Source organism: Vipera berus (assembly GCF_964194415.1).
Source record: "Vipera berus genome assembly, chromosome: 4".
NCBI lineage: Eukaryota > Metazoa > Chordata > Lepidosauria > Squamata > Viperidae > Vipera > Vipera berus.
The window spans coordinates 16107103-16127440 of NC_138206.1; the positions used below are offsets into that span (position 1 = coordinate 16107103).

The 20338-nt window shown below is 40.3% G+C and overlaps 1 protein-coding gene across 1 annotated transcript in view; it reads right to left on the reverse strand.

Moving 5' to 3' along the window:
• The window catches only part of PGR (progesterone receptor), a gene marked incomplete at its 5' end in the record, with an annotated part of 86327 nt that overhangs the window by 63480 nt on the left and 2509 nt on the right, over window positions 1–20338 (reverse strand). The window contains one exon of the mRNA XM_081327737.1: window positions 11704–11855. Coding sequence (XP_081183863.1) covers window positions 11704–11855 — 152 coding nt within the window. The remainder of the gene's footprint in view (window positions 1–11703; window positions 11856–20338) is intronic.

The window sequence follows — 20338 nt, forward strand, 5'->3', positions numbered from 1 at the left end:
ACAAACTGTTCCTAATGATGATCTAATCAATAACATAGTGAGCCTTCAAACTAGTGGTGCCAGGTTCCCACACTAATCTGAAGGAGATAATCTGTGCCAACTTTGATCTGGAAAAAATGTTTAGGTAACACCCAGAAGAGTTTTGCTGAAGCCAGAAAGGATAAGCTGTGGCTAAGAGGCTCAGTTCTCTGACTCAGGGCACACTGGATTCCTGAGGCGTATACATTCATTTCAAAGAAAATGTAGTCATGAAAACAGACCCATAAAGAGTCAGCAAAAAAAACCCCACAGAGGATGTCATTTTAACATGGAAAGACATAAAACTAGCAGTTCTTGCAAGGAGCCTCCAACATTCCTGAGAGGAAGCTGTTGTGTAAAGAGGAATGGGATTCCTCCAAGTTCTACAGGTAAAGCTAATGTTAAGCTGAAAGGGGTGCCAAGTTCCGTGATTCACAAATCACAATAGGCTGTCCAGAGTTTGCTTAGATTTTGGCTTCTTATGTTCTATAAACCTACACGCTGTGGTTTGAGACAATAGCTTATAGTTTATTTTGTTGAGCAAACTCGATCTGCTACAATTGATTTAGTAACTAACACTAAGGTGTTTTTCTGTGGTCGCTACGTGTATTTTTTTCCTCTTTTCATCTGGCCTTTTGAAAATATAGAATAGAATACACAGTAGCAGAGTTGGAAGGGACATTGGAGATCTGACTTATACCTTATATCAGGGATCCCCATCCCCCGGGCTGTGGACTGGCACCAGTCAGGGACATGGCAGAAACCAGGCCGCGCAAACAAGCAAAGCCCCATCCACGGGATGCAGGCAGCACATGAAACCACGCCCCCCCACCGGTCCATGCAAAAACCTGTCTCCACAGAACCAGTCCCTGGTGCCCAAAAGGTTGGGGGGGGGTCACTGCCTTATACCATTCCAGACAAGTGGCTGTTTAATCTTTTTTTTAAAAAAAACAACCAAATGTTGGAGTAAGCCATTCCACTGATTAATTATTCTCACTGTCAGGAAATTTCTCCTTAGTTCTAGGTTGGATCGCTCCTCGATAAGATTCCGTCCATTAGTTTTTGTACTTTTATATATTATACTTATGATTTGTTTTTTTTTAATGTTTATATGATTTAACTTTTCTGCCACTGTAAGATTCTACAATTGGAGAGGCATATTAATTAACGAAATAAATCAACTAACCATAATCAGACAAACATAGAAACCAGAGTGATCAAGGGATCCTTTTTTTTCTCCTCCCTCTCAATATTCTCAGACTAAAAGTAGAAACGTGAGCTTCCATCAAGTCATTTTAGAATATATTTCAATTGCTATTTCAGGTCATTTAGTTTAATATTATAGGATTAAAGTACTTTTTCCCCAGAGATGGAGTCAGACAAAGCTTTGTATTAATTAAAAAAAATCCTACTCTTATCCATAAGGGGCTGTATCTGAAAATGACCTGGAAGCTAGACTTCGTGCAGAATGCAGAGTAATAGAGCTAATAGGCCTGACTTATTACATTAATATAATATCCATTCAGTTTCCATCCTGGTGGCCAGCAGACCTCCAAATTCTAATCAAAGTTCTCACTTTCACCTATAAAGTTTTATAAGGCTTGACTCCAAGAAGCCTTAAAGACCATATAATTCACATTGTGTGTATGCAATTAGGAGATATAAAATAGTTGCAAGGTCAGTCTGAGCTCTAAACTATCAGCCTTCCATAAGGAAATTATGTTTGAATGCTTTTCCAAAAGGCAACTAGACTTTCTTGGGTTTTTCCTTGAAAAACGGAAGAGCTTCTTGGATGAGAAGCAAAACATTTTCAAGGAAAAACCCAAGGAAGTCCAGTTGCCTTTTGGAAAAGCACGTTTGGGACAACCATGACCCAGATGACTGAGAATCTTCATAGACGCACTTCATTTTCAGATAGTTTTCTAGAGGATGAATTGTAATGCACTGCTGGCATGTGTAGAGACTGCCAAGACAAGCTCTTATGTACAAAAATGGCAACAAAATCCAAGCATTCAGGTCCATGTCAGACAACTAAGAAAGACAGACCAGCTCCTCCTACTGTACAAGCAATGTTGTTCAAAGGATCTCAGAGGACTTTATTCAAGCAACAGAATAACAGAGTTGGAAAGGACCTTGAGGTCTTCTAGTCCAACCCCCTGCTCAGGCAGGAAACCCTGTATCATTTCAGACAAATAGTTCTTCTTAAAAACTTCCAGTGTTGGAGCATCCACAACTGCTGGAGGCAAGCCATTCCACGAGTTACTTGCTCTCACTGTCAGGAATTTTCTCCTAATTTCTAGGTTGCTTCTCTCCTTGATTAGTTTCCATCCATTGCTTCTTGTCCTGCCTTCAGGTGCTTTGCAGAATAGGTTGACCCCCTCTTCTTTGTGGCAGCCAATTAGATATTGGAACATTGCTATCATGTCATCCCTAGTTCTTCTTTTCATTAAATTAGATATACCCATATTCTCCAACTGTTCTTCATATGCTTTAGCCTCCAGTCCCCTAATCATCTTCGTTGCTCTTCTTTGCACTCTTAGAGCTAGAAGCTCAAAAAGCAAGTAAAAAAATGCAATCAGAATTAATCAACAGAAAGCTACTTCAACAATATTGTATAGACATTGTCATTATTTCACCAATTTATTAAACTGGACTTCACTTTGTATACAGAGTCACTTTTAAAATTTTATTCTTGGTTACCAATAAACCTTACATACCACACCTATCTTAAAATAGGAGACACAATAAGTAGAGTTTGATATTGAGATGAATGAGATACTATTAAGTCACGAGTACTTTGCTTCAGTAGTAGAAGGCAGCAATGAGACAGATGGACCAGTTAACACAGATAATAAACTTGTTTGTCCAGCAGTCGGGACAGAATCTGCCACAACCACTAAGTCTTGGATTATCATGAACCAAGATGCAGCAGTGCTTCTGCTCCATCAGCAGCTGTTCTATACCAAGCACTGGTGTCTCTGCTGAACAAATAGTCTAGGAAGCTGGGAATCGCAAAGAATTGGGGATCAACCCATTCTCCAAATCACCTGAAGGCAGGACAAGAAGCAATGGATGGAAACTAATCAAGAAGAAAAGCAACTTAGAACTAAGGAGAAATTTCCTGACAGCGAGAACAATTACCCAATGGAACAACTTGCCTCCAGAAGTTGAGAGTGCTCCAACACTGGAGGTTTTTAAGAACAGATTGAACAGCCATTTGTTTGAAATGGTATATGGTCTCCTGCCTGAGCAGGGGATTGGATTAGAAGACCTCCAAGGTCCCTTCCAACTCTGTTCTTCTGTTAAGAATCTGTTAATGATAAGGAAGTATTCTGCACTAAAATGCTGTATTTATCTCCTTGGATCTAATCAGACTCATGAAAGAAAGACAAGGTGTAGTCCGAGGAGTATCTATTAGAACAGTGAAACCAAAGTTAAAATAGTGCATAGTCTACTGATATTATTTAGCTTCACCACTTTCCATTTTGAGAAGACAAATAATCTCCCTATCATCATCTCCTCTGTAGCAATGTGTTAATCTCATTTATTTGTTTGTTCATTCTGATTACTGGCACTCTTGTCCATTTCCACTACTTTATGCTTTTCATCTCACCCTCTTACCCTAACAATTGTGTTTTGACTCAAGAATTAACAGCAGGATTGATAGAGCATGTTTCTTTGGGAAAGGCACAATTTATCCATTATTGCATGACATTTACTAAAACCAAAATACTACTGTTAAATAAATTGAATACTTGCAATTAAGGCAATCCTACCTGCTTTTTATCTATGCGGCACAAAAATGACACCAGGGGAAAGCTGCTTAAACGGTGGTGTACAATTAATGCTGCTGTAGCCCTCAGTTAATTGGGCCACAAATCAAAAGGTGGCCTTGAGGAACAAAGGCAAAATTAGCTCCACCTTCACTATCAATCAGGTCCAGTCAAAAGATGCACAGAACAGAGTTATTTGTATGCTATCGATATGAAAATAACGGGAGTGATCTCAGGGCATGCTAAAAACAGTTTTTGCCCAACTGGTATCTTTGAAATGTGTTGGGGAAAAAAACATCTTCAAAAATTCACCACCAGCTTGACCAATGGATAAAATTCTGGGAGTTTCTAGAGAGCTCCAGTTTGGCCAAGAGTGTGCTAAATCATGACTTGCACAAGAAATAAGTCAGAGCCACTTGAAACATGTCTGATCACTCATCCAAATAATGAAAGAATAATGAACCCATCACCCCTGCACTTTTAATTAACTGTATTTTATCAAGTCAACCTGTCAGAACCCAGTTACTGGGAGTGGGGGTTGATTTCTTTATTCTATGTTCCTGTGGGTTCTGCCATACTCCTGGAGGGGGGGGGAAGATATGGGTGCAACAATGTATCCACTCCATTTTGCTATGACTGCTACAATGTATCCTCTCTGCTTTTCTCTCTCTGCCTGCTCTTTGATCTCTTTCCCTTGGTGCCAGCCTGGGCTGAGAATGGAATGTCCTTCCGGCCATCTGCCTTATCTCTAGCTACGGAAGAAGAGGCGCGAAGACCTAACAGCCTAACAACCTTGGGAATGGCGTCTTATCAACCCCATTCCCACAGCGGGTTCACACGTGGAGATTGGCTCATTTGAATTGACCGGATGGACTATTGGGGTGGGGTTTGCCAGTTACTCTTTTAACCTATTGGTTCTCATGGGGAAACTCTCAGATCCTGCCTTCTATGCCTGCTGCCAACTCCTCCTAATAAAAGTTTCTTTTGGAATGAAGCTGTTCCAGGATTTATTTATTTAGCGTATGGCTGGTCACACACAGAATTAAAAGCACTTCATATTTACAAGTTAGAACAGTTAAAACAATTTTTTAAAAAAAAGAAACAATTATAAAACCTAAGAGGAAAACAGAAATAACATTTCAGAGTTTAATGTCGAGTTTGGAGATCCAGTCAGTAGCTGCCATTGTTACGTAGAGGAAGTCCTTAAAATCTCCTGGGTATCTTCTATTAGTGCATTCCCTCACTATATGTTGGATAGTCTGTCGGGGAGCCCCACAATCACATTGTGCTGAAGGTGTCTTTCCCCATTTATACAGAGAATCAGCACACACCCTATGAGTCGTTCTAATTCAATTGTATGTCACCCATATGTGTCAGGGTAGATTAAATCCTGGAGGTATACTAATAGGATTAATATGCTCAGAAATATCTTGGGAGGTATAGCTATTCCATGCTTCCATCCACTTTTGTATAGTGCTGTGATGTTCGGCTAGCAGCTTAAGCGCTGTGAGGAGTGGTGGATTTCTTGACTTTAATCGACATCTTAAGAGATCAGAGGTATAGGCATGAATGGGTAGAGAGGAGTTTAGCAGGATCTTACTATACTCCCGAATGAGAGCTTCTTGTCGTCGTAAGTGCGGGGGAAGTATGTGGCTAAGAACTGGTAGCCAGTAAATAGGTGTAGATTTTATGCACCCAGTAATTATTCTCATCATATGGTTGAGTTGAACATCAACAAGTCTTGTATGTGAGCTGTTTATCCATACAGGTGCGCAGTATTCTGCTACAGAGTAGCAAAGCCCAAGGGCTGCACATCAAAGAGTTGGAGCTGAAGCTCCCCAAGTTGTTCCACATAGTTTTTGCAGAATGTTGTTTCTGCTGTTAACCTTGGCAGCCATATTCTGAATATGTTTTTTAAAAGACAGGGTCCTGTCTAAGGTGACCCCCAGATATTTTGGAGTTGCCTCATATGGGAGCAATTTGTTATTTAGGTATACATTGAGTTCTCTTTTTGCCAGTTTATTATTAAGGTGGAAACATGATGTGACTGTCTTACTTACGCTTGGGATTAACCTCCATTGGTGGAAGTATGTGCTCAGAGTTGTAAGGTCGGCTGTAAGTACACTTTCTGTAACTTCGATGTCCTTGTGGCTATATGCTAATGCCAAGTCATCAGTGTAAGAGAACTTTGTTGATAGCGTGGGTGGTATATCAGAAATATATAAGTTGAATAAGGATGGGGCCAATACAGAGCCCTGAGGGAGTCCATTATTCAGATGTCTTTGCTTACTAATTTTATCGCCCATGATGACTTGAAAGGTCCTTGCTGAGAGCATGTTATTTATTAGGCGGCCCATGGTACTACAAGGGACAGCGTGGAGGAATTTGCTTAATAGACCATCCCTCCACACCGTATCGTATGCTGCTGTGAGATCCACAAATACAACAGATGTTTTCAATTTATTCTGATAGCTGCTTTCAATGTGGCTAGTAAGACTAAGGACTTGATCGGCACAGCTCCGATAAGATCTAAACCCAGCCTGTTCAATCGGTATTTGTTCGTTAATTTTCTGTCCAATTCTGTTAAGTGTCAACCTTTCAAGTAGTTTATAACAAACACTTAAGAGAGCAATGGGGCGATAGTTTCTGCTTTCTTGAGAAGAGGGATCGAGGCAGGTCCTCACGCAACCAACGCAATCAACCGTGGTTATCTTGATGAAATTTTATTGAAAACAATCAATTTTGCAGCTTTCAAAACTGGTAAGCCTAGTTTTTTGGTTTAAAAAAACACACAGTAATTTTGCAGTTAATTAAAGTATTTGTTTATTATCCCACTTTTATTGTGTGTTTTTTACAAGTAACTCAAGGCGGCAAACATAATACCTAATATACGCACCTTCCTCCTCCTATTTTCTCTACAACAGCAACACTGAGGTTAGTTGGGCTAGAACAGGGGTCTTCAAACTTGGCCCTTTTATGACTTGTGGACTTCAACTCCCAGAATTCCTCAGCCAGCTTTGCTGGCTGAGGAATTCTGGGAGTTGAAGTCCACAAGTCATAAAAGGGCCAAGTTTGAAGACCCCTGGGCTAGAAGAGAGTGACTGGCCCAGGGGCAAATCCTCCTAACTTTGTCTCTTGATCACGCTGTTGATGGGGAAGAGGGAAACTAAGTCTGAAGCTCATTTCAAACATATCAAGACAAGTACTCAGTAATATTATGGTATGACTACTTCCATCAGGACAACAGAAAAATTTGTGGCATCTTAAAAAAGGGACTACAACATGTGCATTTATGACCTAAAATTTGAAAGTATTTAAAAGCACAGAAGCACATTTACTTAGAAAGACTCATAGTTCAGATAGTCCTCGACGTACGAACACAACTGTGCCCAACATTTCTAAAGCTAAGCAAAACAGTGGTTAAGTGAATTTTGCTCCGTATTACAATCTGTCTTGCCATGGTTAAGTGAAAACCCTGCAGGTGCTAGTAACGTGATTGTTAAGTGAATCTGGCTTCCCCTTGGCTTGTAAGTAGGTCGCAAAAGCTGACCCCATGATCCTGGGATACTGCAAACCATCATAAATGTGAACCAGTTGCCAAGCATCCCAATTTTGGTCATGTGACCATGAGATGCTGCAACAATCGTAAAAGAGAAAAACGGTCATCTTTTTTCAGTGCCATTGTAATTGTGGACTACCTCTATTCAAGAAAGCAATTTCCCACATAAACAAAGTCCCCAGCGTTGCAATTTCAACTTTTCATTCAGACTGCTTCTCTTTAGCATCAAACAGCAACCTGTGCATTTTTAAGGTGCTCTTGTAAACAGATGACATTTTCATTTGCAAATCAAATCCACAGTTTTCATCACAGTCCTTCTGAAGTAAGGAGGGTTTCCCCCCCCCCACACACACACAACACTCATACAGTAAGCTGTGTTGATTCCCACTGAAATGATGGAATGCAAAATGTAACCCTGGCCACACAAATCTGTTTAGGTAGAAGTTCTAACAATCCAGACTGAGCCACAGAGGAAGAATGCTTGCTTCTGTTCCCTGTTTAGGAAAACCCAAATAATAAATTATCCAAATCTTACAGCAGTTTGAGGAGCACAGTTCTTGTAAATTTTAAATTGATAGCTGGAGAAGGGATATACTTTTTTTAGACAGGAGTTCAAATAACCTTGAGCAAAATCTTCCATTATGTCTAAAACAGATGAAACTGTGCTATAGACAGTGGAACAAATGGGACTACTCTGGGTTTTTTCCTTGCAGCAAGATCTTTCATATCATTTGCTGCACAGTTCTTGTCTGTGAATGAACCTTTGACCTTCTGCCTGCTATATACTGTATGTGCCATTACTGCAGTCCAGACCAATTCTTTCACAGTCATCGGTGGAAGGAAGATATGCTAGCCAGCTGCCGAATGGATATTTGTACACATTGGAAAACTGCACTCAACTGCGTGTCAAATAAAATTTACGAGTGGGCAAAGCCAGTTTTTCTGAAGCAAGAATTTCCCCCCCCCCTACATTTTCAGACGGTATATTCATGCATTAAGGCAGACATTTTCTTAAAAGAAACTTTTCTTCTGTGTATTACAAAAAGAAAGATAAATATTTTCTAAAGCGATTTTTTAAAAAATAATTATATAATTAATTAAAAAAATTAAGCACTGCCTGTCCCGTAGAGCACAGGTTTAGCCTCTCCTAAAGTTAATTTTTTATTATAATTATATAGTTAAATAATTAAGCACTGCCTCTCCTGCATAGTACATGTTTAGTCTCTCAAGTTATTGTTATAAATAAATAATTAAACATTGCCTCTTCAAAATAATAATTAATAATAATAATAATAATAATAATAATAATAATAATAATAATAATAATAATAATTTTATTTATATACCGCCCTTCTCCCGAAGGACTCAGGGCGGTGAACAGGGCAAACATATAAAAATACAGAAATACAAAAGTTAAAAAAGAATTAAACACAATGCCCAAGCTAAAACAGTAAATACATATATTAAAAACAACAGTAAAAACCCAACCCATCCCCCATCAGGCCAAGCCGGCTTGTTCGAATAAATATACTAGATGTTAATTGCAAATGTTCTCTTTAATCAAAGATACTGCACTTGAATGTAGCCTAAAGAGATTCTTTGAAGTTTTGAGTGGAAGCAACAAAGAAATCTTGTTCTTAACCTTACTGCATACAGTATAATAGCAATGGCACTTAGACTTATATGCCACTTCACAGTCCTTTACAGCCTCTCTAGGCAATTTTACAGAGTCAGCAGATTGCCCCCAACAATCTGGGTTCTCATTTTATCAACCTCGTAAGGATAGAAGGCTGAGTCAACCTTGAGCCAGTCAAGATTGAACTCCTGGCAGTTGGCAGAATAGCTGAAGTGCTATTGGCGTTGATTTGATTGATTGACTGTTTGATTGATTATTCACCATCATGTTGGTATCAACTCTTCATGATAGCATAGATAGCTTGGTTGTTTTCTTGCAAACATTGCATACCCAAACTAGGCAACATCACCAGTGCACTGACTATTAGTTTGGGTAATGAAACATCTGCAAAAAAAAAACAATAACAACCAAGCTCAGAGAGCACCAAGGACCCCTCACGTCAACATTGAGCTACAAATATTCTCCTCTATCAATAGTTTTATTTCTTGGTGATCTGCTCGATTTGGTCCTTCAGGTCTTCCAAACGTCCATCCCTTGCCAGTTTAATTTGAGTCCACCCAATTTGCTGCTGATTGTCCAATTCTTCTCTTTTCTTCCACTCTTGCCATACTAGAGCCATCTCCAAAGACCTCACATATTATATCCAAAATAAGATAATTTGAGTCTGGTTATTTGTGCCTCAAGTGAGAACTCTTGATTGGGGTTTTTTTGATGATCCATTTGTTTATTTTCTTGATTATCCATGATATTATCAGGAATCTTCCCCAATACCAAAGTTCAAAAGTGTCAATATTCTTTGCTTCCACAGAGTGTCATAAGGAATACCCATTGCTTGCTTACCTTTAAGTAAGTACCTTTAAGTACAGACATATCATAGCATCTAAATATTTTTTCAAAGCCATCATGACTGTTGTACCAAGTGCTTAGTTATGGCATATTTTCTGACTCCTTATTCTTTTATTGATGATAGCTGATCCTAAAAAGTGGAAGGTATCTACCACATTCATATTTCATTGTCAGTTCCAAAACTGGCTATTGAGCCTGTTGTCATTAGTTTGGACTTCTTTATATTTAATTTTGATCCTATTTATTTGCTTCTTGATTGGTATAACTAGTTTGCATTTTCAGCTATTAATAGAATAGAATAGAATAGAATAGAATAGAATAGAATAGAATAGAATAGAATAGAATAGAATAGAATAGTTTCTTTACACAATGCAAGTTATTGATACTTCTTCCTCCAATTTTAAAACCATGTTCATCTTCTTCCGATCCAGCTTTCCTTAATATATATTCATCATATAGGTTGTATAAAAAAGGGGAGACTATACAACCTTGTCTCATTCCTTTGCCAACCTGGAACCAGTCTCTTCCATCATGTTCTGTTTCTGCTCTGGCGTCTTGATTTATTTATAGATTTTACATGAGGACAATGAAATAACTTAAGATTCCCAAATACATTCCCAAGTAGAATGTGATTCTAAGTACATTCCACAGTTTGACATAATTATAATACAATTAAAGGCATTTCTATAATTAATGAAGCACACAGTGACTTCTTTCTATTATTCTTTGGCTTTTTCAATTATTCAATTAACAATTATACCTCATGTTCCTTGGCATTTTCTAAACCAAACTTGAATGTCTGTTGTCTGAGTCCAAATCTGTGTTGGATGATACTAAATCTTATTTAGCTAGTGTATGAAACAAAGGATACTACATGGTAGTTGACACATTCTGTTAACTCTCCTTTTTGGATATTAAAATATTGATTGACCTCCAATCTTTTGGCTGTTGTGTTGGGTCTCCAAATTTACAGGAATAGCTAAGCTAGAATATTTACTCATTCTTCTGTTGCTGGCCATATTTCAGTGAACTTTCCATCAGCTTCTGCAGCTGACTGCCAATTTAACTTCATCTTCTAATAGTAGAGGTTCTTGTAGGTAGGGAAAATCTTCCAAAGTATCTTGGATGTTGACATCTCTACTGTACAGTATTTCAGTGTACTTCTTCCATCTTTAATATTTTTTGAATCAGCTGTTTGTCTATTGACTTCCTTTAGGTTGAGGTTGGAATCTTCTTCTAATTTCAGAGATCTTTTGGAACACTTCCTTTTGCTCCATATCTCTTTCTTCAAAGTCTTCACAAATGCTGTTGTAACACTTCTACTTGTATCTTCTAAGAACTCTCTGAAATACTTTGTTAAGTTCCTCTCTGAGACGTTTAGCCTTCTTGGCTGTAACCTCTCTACTTGGTCATCTCCATGGTAGGTTCTGCCATCCATTTCTTCTGTTTCTTCATCTTAGGAAATCTGCTTTCACATTCATCCTTAATGACTTCTTTGGCTTCTGGTTCTCTAGCAATGAGATTTGGGACTTCAAATCCATTTCTGATGTTCTGCTTGAACACGATGGGTATATGCCCAAGGTCATATTATAGAAACAACCTCCTCCCCCTCTCTCTCCCTCTTCATCCACATAAGCAATTTGTCATCTGTCCTACGATCAGCACCTATGTCTGTGGTGCTGTACCTGAGATCCTTTACCTCCTTTTAGAAATACACACCCACCAAGACACATAAATACATACATACATATATATCCAGACATACATACTATCTCTTGCTGAAATGCTGTTGGCATAACACATTACCACCAACAAGAGCATCAACCAATATCAGTTTTAAAATTAACACAACCAGAAGGGAAAAAAAGTACCTTCCATTGCTCTTTTGAAGAAGACTTTGCAGCTTCCACAAGTGAGGACACCATAGTGGCACCCAGAAGCTTCATCACCACAGATAAGGCAGATCTTCTGGGGCAAAGGTTCAAACCCATACTGAGGGCTCTGACCCGCTTCGCCATCAGACCTAAACCAAATAGACAAAAATAAGAAACCGAAAGTTAAGAGGGAAGCAGCAGCAAATCTTACTCTACAAAGGACACTCAAATCCTGCGGGGTTTAGAAAAACCAGAATATGTACTGTACTTGATAAATAAGAGAGGTTTTTTTTTCAAAAGAGCTATGAATACAAGTCAACCATCTTAGATTGCAGGACAGGCTTAATAGCTCTTGTGCAGGGGCCTGTCTCTTGTAAATGCTCACCTGTGTCCATCCGTGTCACCTAAGGCAGGATTTTTCAACCAGTGATTTGGGTACCACCTGTGGTACATTGGCACCTGGCAGGTGGTACGCGACCATCCTAGAAAAGTGGTAGTGGGGGAGGGGAATGAGCTGAACCGGTGGCAGCACCACACAAACCTGAGCGAGAGACGGCTGGAGCTGCAGGGCTGTCAGGGCTCAGCGGAAGCGCCAGGATCAGCACCAGGCTCCTGCTGGAGCTCGGCGCTCATCCTGGCGCTTCCGCTGATCCCAAAAGAAGTGCCGATCAGCTGGAATGCTGCTGCATTCCAGGGTTCTTGTGATTTACATTCAGATGCTTGGCAACTGATTCATATTTATGATGGTCACAGTGTCTCAGGGTCATGTGAAGTGACCAAAACCTGCTGCAACCACCCAGCAGAGGGGGGGGGAATAAAAACCAAACACCCCCACCCCCACCCCACCCCCGCTGCCAATCCTCAACAGAAATGCTCACAACAATGAAAACCTCAGACAGGAGGAAGAGTGCTGCCATACTTCATTTTTTTCCTTTTTTTTTTTGGTCATCACGTTTTTGACACTTTGCTAGGCGACTGGTGGTACTCTGATGTTGCCATATCCTAAAAGTGGTACAATGGGTGAAAAGGTTGAAAAGCCCTGACCTAAGGGGTGGGAGATCCAGCTATAGGCAAATTAAAGCCTTGCCCTCCCCCAAATAAATAAATCAATAAATGACAGAATAAACACTACTAGCATTAGAACTGTCTGGACATTTTTGTGAGGGCATGCTTGAACATCCAAGAATTCGGTTCAAAATTTCCCCACTTGCATTTCATGAAAATGTCACCTTTTATTAAGAAGGGGACTCCTACAACAAAACTCAGAAGCACACCCTCCTCTCATGGAAGGAAGTCTCCAGCTCAGGGGCTCCAATGGGGAAGTCAAGAGCAAAATGACTCAGTTGAGCAAAAGAATATTCCATCCCTACAGATTTACTCAGTCTTGTCTCCCAGTTCCTGGGTTCACTGTCAATAAACAGGCCTGAAAAAAACAGCTTAGGTTCAGATCCTCCCTCGGGACCATCTCTTTGCAAACTAGGATAAAAATACAATTGAATAAATCAACTCCAATGTCCATCTTTAATATGCATTTTTTTTAAAAAAAACACCTCATTCGAATATTCTACCTGCTAGCATCATAAGAGCAATATTCCTTTAAAACAAAAAGATGAAAATGTGCAAAATGCATTTTAAAACCTAACTTAAGATCCAGCTGGAGGAAGAAAACTAACATGAGAGTGAAGTGGGGCTGAGCTCACAGTAAATTATCTGCAGCAACTTCTGGAGTGTTATTTATTTCCCAGGATTCAGTCACCTCTTCAGCACTGGGAAATAAATCACTTCTTTCCATTGCTGGCACCAATTGCAGAGGAAGAGAGAATTATTGGATGAGAGGAAGGTCCCTATTTTGGAAAAAAAAGAAATGAGGCAAGGAGGCTTTCCTCTGGTCTTTAGCAACAGGCAATCGAATTGGATCATCCAGAGGCTAAACCAAAACTGTTTAAGGGAAGCTAAGCAGAGCCAGTCCTGGTTAGTTCTTGGATGGGAGACATCGGATAATTTAAAGATTGAAGGTGAAGTCAACAATCTTCTCAAAAGAAATGCAAACCACTTCCACGTTATTGCCATAAAAATTGCATGGACAAAGCCACGAAGAGCTCAAACACAGCTCAAGGGAGTTTTTAGCAAAAAAATAAAGCTGGTTTAACTTTGCATCCAGCATACTTCCATTCAGTCTCCAATATCCAGATCAGGATAAGTGCACAGCCCACTCAGTTCAGCTGGTATAAAAATGCCACTTGATGTTCCTTTATCAATCATCAAAAGAGTGTATTAGCAAAAGTAGAAAAGGCAGGGGAAAGCAAAGGAAAAAAAAGTCAAGAATTTATAGCTCATCCATCCGTTTATCCATCTATTGATCTAGACTGAAAGACATATAACTTTCCAGTACCACTGGAAACAATACTGTGGGTAATTAACATGGACAATTCCAGAGGAAGTGTCCTTTGGTTTTCCACCTTTTAACCCTTTCAAGTACATAACAGCAGCAGAATCAGCATGGAAAGCAGGACACCAGGTGATCCCTCCTCCAAATTGCACCATTAAATAAAAAATTGGGTGGGTGGGTGGGAGGGAATGATATAGCTCAGGGGTCCTCAAACTTGGTCCTTTCATGACGTGTGGACTTCAACTCCCAGAATTCCTCAGTCAGGTACACTGGCTGAGGAATTCTAGGAGTTGAAGTCCACACATCATAAAAGGGCCAAGTTTGAAGACCCCTGATGTAACTAATACAGTAGGTAAAGGTTCCCCCGCACATACGTGCTAGTCGTTTCCAACTCTAGGGGCCGGTGCTCATCTCCGTTTCAAAGCCGAAGAGCCAGCGCTTGTCTGAGGATGTCTCCATGGTCATGTGGCTGGCATGACTAGACGCCAAAGGTGCATGGAACGCTGTTACCTTCCCACCATAGTAGTCCCTATTTTTCTACTTGCATTTTTACGTGCTTTTGAACTGCTAGGTTGGCAGAAGCTGGGATGAGTAACAGGCGCTCACTCTATTACGTGGCACTCGGGATTCGACCCACCAAACTGCCAACCGTCTGATCGACAAGCTCAGCGTCCTAACCCACTGAGCCACTGCATCCCTATGTAACTAATACTTGGCAGCAAAAAAAAAATCCTGCTTAGAGAGGAATGAGGAGCCTTACTGAGAGAAAAGTGATTTAGAAGGATTAAAATGTAAGAATATAGGTACAACCATTCATTTAGCAACCATTCAAAGTTACAACAGCACTAAAAAACGGTGATTTGCAATCAGTTCTCATACCTCACAGTATCCCCATGGTCTACAATCATAATTTGGGGGCTTGGCAACCAGCCTGTATTTATGAATGACTGCAGAATCCTGGGGTCATGTGATCACCACTTGTGACCTTCCCAGACTTCTGACAAGCAAAATCAATGGCTGGATTCACTTAACAACCCAAACGATTCACTTAATAACTGCAGTGATTTGTTTAATAATATATTTGTGTGGTAAAAATGGTTATAAAACCAGGTGTGAGTCACTTAACATTTGCCTTGCTTAATAACAGAAATTCTGATCTCAACTGTGGTCACAAATCCAGGACTACCTACATGGTCCTCAAGCAAGCATGACAGACAGCCTTTAGTTGTCTACACCCAACCAACAAAGTGAAGTTTCTATGCTGAGAACAAGCAAAGATCTACCTTGTTTTCACTTCATCTCCCTACACCCCACCCCCACCCCCACCCCAAAGACACACATATAAGGAGGAGAATCAAGCATTATGTACCACTTCTAAACTGAATTTAGTCTTAAGAATATCTTAATTAAAGTAAAACTGGGATGAAATATTTGCCATTTTTCAAAAGCACTTCACCCATGAAAAGACTCCTGCTGGTTTAATTTTTAATTCTCCAGATTTTGTTTGTTTGTTTGTTTGTTTGTTTGTTTGTTCATGTTTCCTGTTCTGCCTCTTACCAGGCTTCAAATCTTTAAAAAGCCCAATGGAAGAAATTCTTTCCTGTTTTTCCTGTGATGGATGCAGAGAAAGCCAGAAAAGCTGTAACCATTCAGGAGACAATTGCATAAGGAAAAACAGGAGTTTCATCCATATCACTTGGCCAATGTATAAGGAAGTACAAGATCACTATACCCCCTCCGTTCACAAGACCTTCACCACCATTCCCTTCTCCTTTGAAAGATCTTCTTACAAAAGCAAATTCAAATCCATCAAGTTTAACACGAATAGTGCAGGGAGACTGCAAGAGGAACATAACTGCTCTAACTGAAACACCATGCATTGAGGTTGCCTTGGTTCAAACCTTGGTTTATCATACTATCAAAAGCTGTGGAAATGCACGAAAGGCTGTGGCTCCCTTAGAAATGAAATTACACGCAAGCCTGTGACGTATTTTCTAATCCTCAGCTGTACATGGGAACAGCACTATGATTCTGCCTTCCAAGTATTTCAACAGAAAAGTAAAATTTAAAGAAAATTGAAGATGGATTTCACATCTCCTTAAAAACTGTTTTTTTTCTCCTCCCGAAAAAATGGTACAAAGAAGTACAACTCCAATAAGTAGTAGTTGTAGTAGTAGGTCTGTCCCTTCTTTAATAGCCTACCCTACGGCTGCGTACTTTTCTCTTAAGTGATAAAAGATACTAGGTACTTTTTTTATTGGAAAAGCTTGTTTTCTTGAAACTACATGAATGTATGTTTCAAAATGAAGATTTTAGGGCTGTGGCGGGCGAACCTATGGCACGTGTGCCACAGGTGGCATGCAGAGCCCTCTCTGTGGGCACACGTGCCATCACCCCAGTCCTAGGCCTTCAGCTGGGTTTTATAAAACCTTTTCGCTTTAGGCCTCTGCCGCTGTGTGCAAAAAAAACCCAAAGGTTCAATCAATCAATTTCAACTTCTCTCGGGGGAAAAAAAGATCTCGCAAAGTTGGAATTGATTTATTGAACTTTTTAATTCCCACCCAGTCTGCCGTTACCACTGCAGTCACACCCACCCAATGGGTCACGCCTACCCAATTGGCCACACCTACCCAATTGGCCATGCCCACCCGCCACCCGACGATACCTAAGTGGGTTTTGGGTTGCAGTTTGGGCACTCGGTCTCTAAAAGGTTCGGCATCACTGTTTTAGGGTATCATTTAGGAGTTATCAGAGGAAATTTATCCATGATGGCTGGGCCTTTGAAGATATTTTCCTAACCAAAGCTGCTGCATAAAATATCAAAAATTTTCTTCTGTATATTTTTTTTCCAAATATTCTTATGATGATAACTTTATTGTCACTTTGAATGTACACCAATCGGCATACATCAAAATGAAATTTCGTTGCATACAGCTCTCAAAGGGTCACCACCTCCGATATACAGTATACTCCTTGTTCGTGGCCCGCTCAAATTTCACATTGTTCATTTTAGTCTCTAGGGAGTGAACGATGGCAATCAGGACAGATGGAAATGGGGCTCCATGTGGATTAGCCCTCAAATTCACTTGTATTCTGACAACCTCGCCTTCTTTCCTTTTTCTGATCCTGACTCTTCCACCCTTTCCTTAAAGAGGCCTTGCTTCTTTTCGCCCCTGGAGCACGCTGCTGCCGCCGCCACCAACTCCTCCAAAAGCCTCTCTCTCTTCCTCTGGGCCTGCCGACAGCCTCATCCAGTTCCTTCACTCCATAAGCTCCAGGTCCTCTCCTCCTCTGCCTCCTCTGGAAACAGCCCTGATTTGCAATACAATCCATCACTGGGCCAGCAGTCAGATCTTGCTGCTGGTAGAAAAAATTCAAACAGCGCCAACGACTTTTAACGGTCTCACCAACAGTTCCAAAACAACTAGAAACTCGCCAGGCCAGCAAAGATTGTTGGTCGTATGTCGTACTGTATGTTACCTTAGTTCCACCATGTTGCTCAAACACATTAAAATCTTCCTGATCATGTGGCCTATAGCCCTTACTATCCCTCCCAAAACTATTCGCCTTCAAGAGCCAATGCAGCCGCAGCCATTCCAGGCGCCGCCATCTGAGCTGATTCACCCATCAACATCAAACCTCACCTTGATGGCTTTGTTTTATGCGAAACAAAAACCGCCACATGATTCCACATCTAAAATGTTTCCATCAACACATCCAGTAGCTGGAATAAGTTTCACCTCTGAATTGATGTCACACCAGATAAATCTAGTAAATCTATGTCACTTACTTCCAAAGCAGAAATTTCAGTTCCCTATCAGTATGGCTAGTTCTGTGCATCTATCAGATTTTAACCAGGAGGAAGACCTACTTGAAAATCTGGTGCATAGTTATCAGTCTTGAACAGAGGCTACAGTTGCTTATACTGTATATTATAAAAAATGATCACCAGTGTCATAAAAACTCTGCAAACTGTCAGGGAGCTACATTTATTTTTAAGTATGGTTTAGGAGAAGCAGCTTGTATTTCTTTCGTAAGACAGAGTTATCTGTATGCCAGCTGTTCATTTTTTTTCAGCATTGTTAGTATTATAGAAGCTTGACTGATAATAAGTAAAAACAAACTTTGACACTTAACATCAATGAATATAATGAGATTTCTTAATAGAAAATTTGTAAGGAAGAATGGAATAGGGAAAAGGATTTGCACATTTATCCTTTAGTACAGGGGTCTTCAAACTTGGCCCTTTTATGACTTGTGGACTTCAACTCCCAAGATTCCTCAGCCAGGCACGCATGCCTGGGTGAGGGATTCTGGGAGCTGAAGTCCACAAGTCATAAAAGGGCCAAGTTTGAAGACCCCTGCTTTAATATATATCAAAACTGCTCTTTTTGCAGAGTGACATTTGGTTGTCTCTTACCTAGTCTATTTTATTCTCACAACAACCTTTTTAATTATATTATATTTTAATTTTGGGTCACAGAGAAAAAGACTATGTGAAAAATAGGAAACGTCCATGCAAATTTAATTTATCCCAATGCTAGTCCAAAAGTCAAATTATAATGGCTATCAATTTTAAAATCTGCTGTTGAACAAAACTTTCAACAAGTATCAATAAGCAAGACCAAAAGTTTTTTTTAAAAAAAGAGGAAATCACATAACAAACAGCTGTAACTGACATTCCAATGCTGAAAATGGAAATGGCTTTGACCATGAATTATAGCCATTAGCCAAAGCGCATTTAATCATTAACAGCCACAGTCTACTTTTGTTCATTCAAAAACAAGTCCTACCATGGAGCCACAGCCTTAAGCAACTAAAATGAACAACCAGATAACCATTATTATCCATAAAAGATCTCTTGAAGTCCTATCCCAGACTTCTTAACATAGAATAACAGAGTTGGAAGGGACCTTGGAGGTCATCTAGTCCAACCTCCTGCTCAAGCAGAAGACCCTATACCAGGGGTCAGCAACCTGAAACAGTGAAAGAGCCACTCAGAACCGGTTCCCTCACAAAAGGAAAAACTGGGAGCCGCAAAAAATGTGTGCGCATGCGCATACATGCGCGCATGTGCAGAACAGGGTTTGACTGAAGAGTGGAGCCAAGGCGAGATATGCACCTACCCTGCATATTTGAATTGATTGGTTGAACTTTTTTAGTTCCACTTTTTTTTTTTGGACTGCACATGGCAGAGGACTGGGAGCCGCAGGAGACGGCTGAAAGAGCCGCATGCGGCTCCGGAGCCGCGGGTTGCAGACCTGTGCCCTATACCAATTCCAGACAAGTGGCTGTCCAGTCTCTTCTTGCAAGCCTCCTGTGCTGGAGCATCCGCAATTTTTGAAAGCAAACCATTTCACTAGTTACGGGGTCTTCAAACTTGGCCCTTTTATGACTTGTGGACTTCAACTCCCAGAATTTCTCAGCATGCTGGCTGAGGAATTCTGAGAGTTGAAGTCCACAAGTCATAAAAGGGCCAAGTTTGAAAACCCCTGCATTAGTTAATTGTTCTCATTAGGAAGTTTCTCCTTAGTTCTAGGTTGCTTCTCTCCTTGATTTGTTTCCCTCCATTGGTTCTTGTCTTGCCTTCTGGTGCTTTGGAAAACAAGGCGACCCCCCCACTCATCTTTGTGGCAGCCCCTTTCTTCCTTCTGAAGCTCTCCAGATAAGCTAGGACTAAATATTTGAGAATTCAGAGAAAAATGGAAAAAAGGCCACTTGGAATATACTTAAGTGGTAAAAACCAAAGGGCATGTTATGATCCATACTTTAATAATGGTTCATAGCTGTCAACTACTGTAGTCCTGTCAACTACTGTAGTCCTGCAGCTTTAATATTTCACCAACCTTCTCCAACCTGGTATCTTTCAAGCGGTGCCAGCTGACAACTTCTCTAACTTCCCAGAACGAGGAAGATGGGACTTGTAGTCCAACAATAATGGAAAGCCATGTAAGGAGCATTAATTGGGAGATAAGACATTCTATCTAGTAAAATTGCAACAGTCTAACAGGAGGATGCACTACGGACACAGCAGATGGCAGCATTGAGCAGATCCTGTCTGGTTTTCTAGGGAACTAAAGTAGTGGTTAAGATGTTGAACTAGAAACCATGTGATTCTGAGTTCTAGTCCCACCTTAGGCATGAAAGCCAGCTGAGAGACTTTAGGCCAGTCCCTCTCTCTCAGCCCAGCCCACCTCACAGGGTTGTTGTCATGGGGAAAATAGGAAGAAATATCAGGTATGT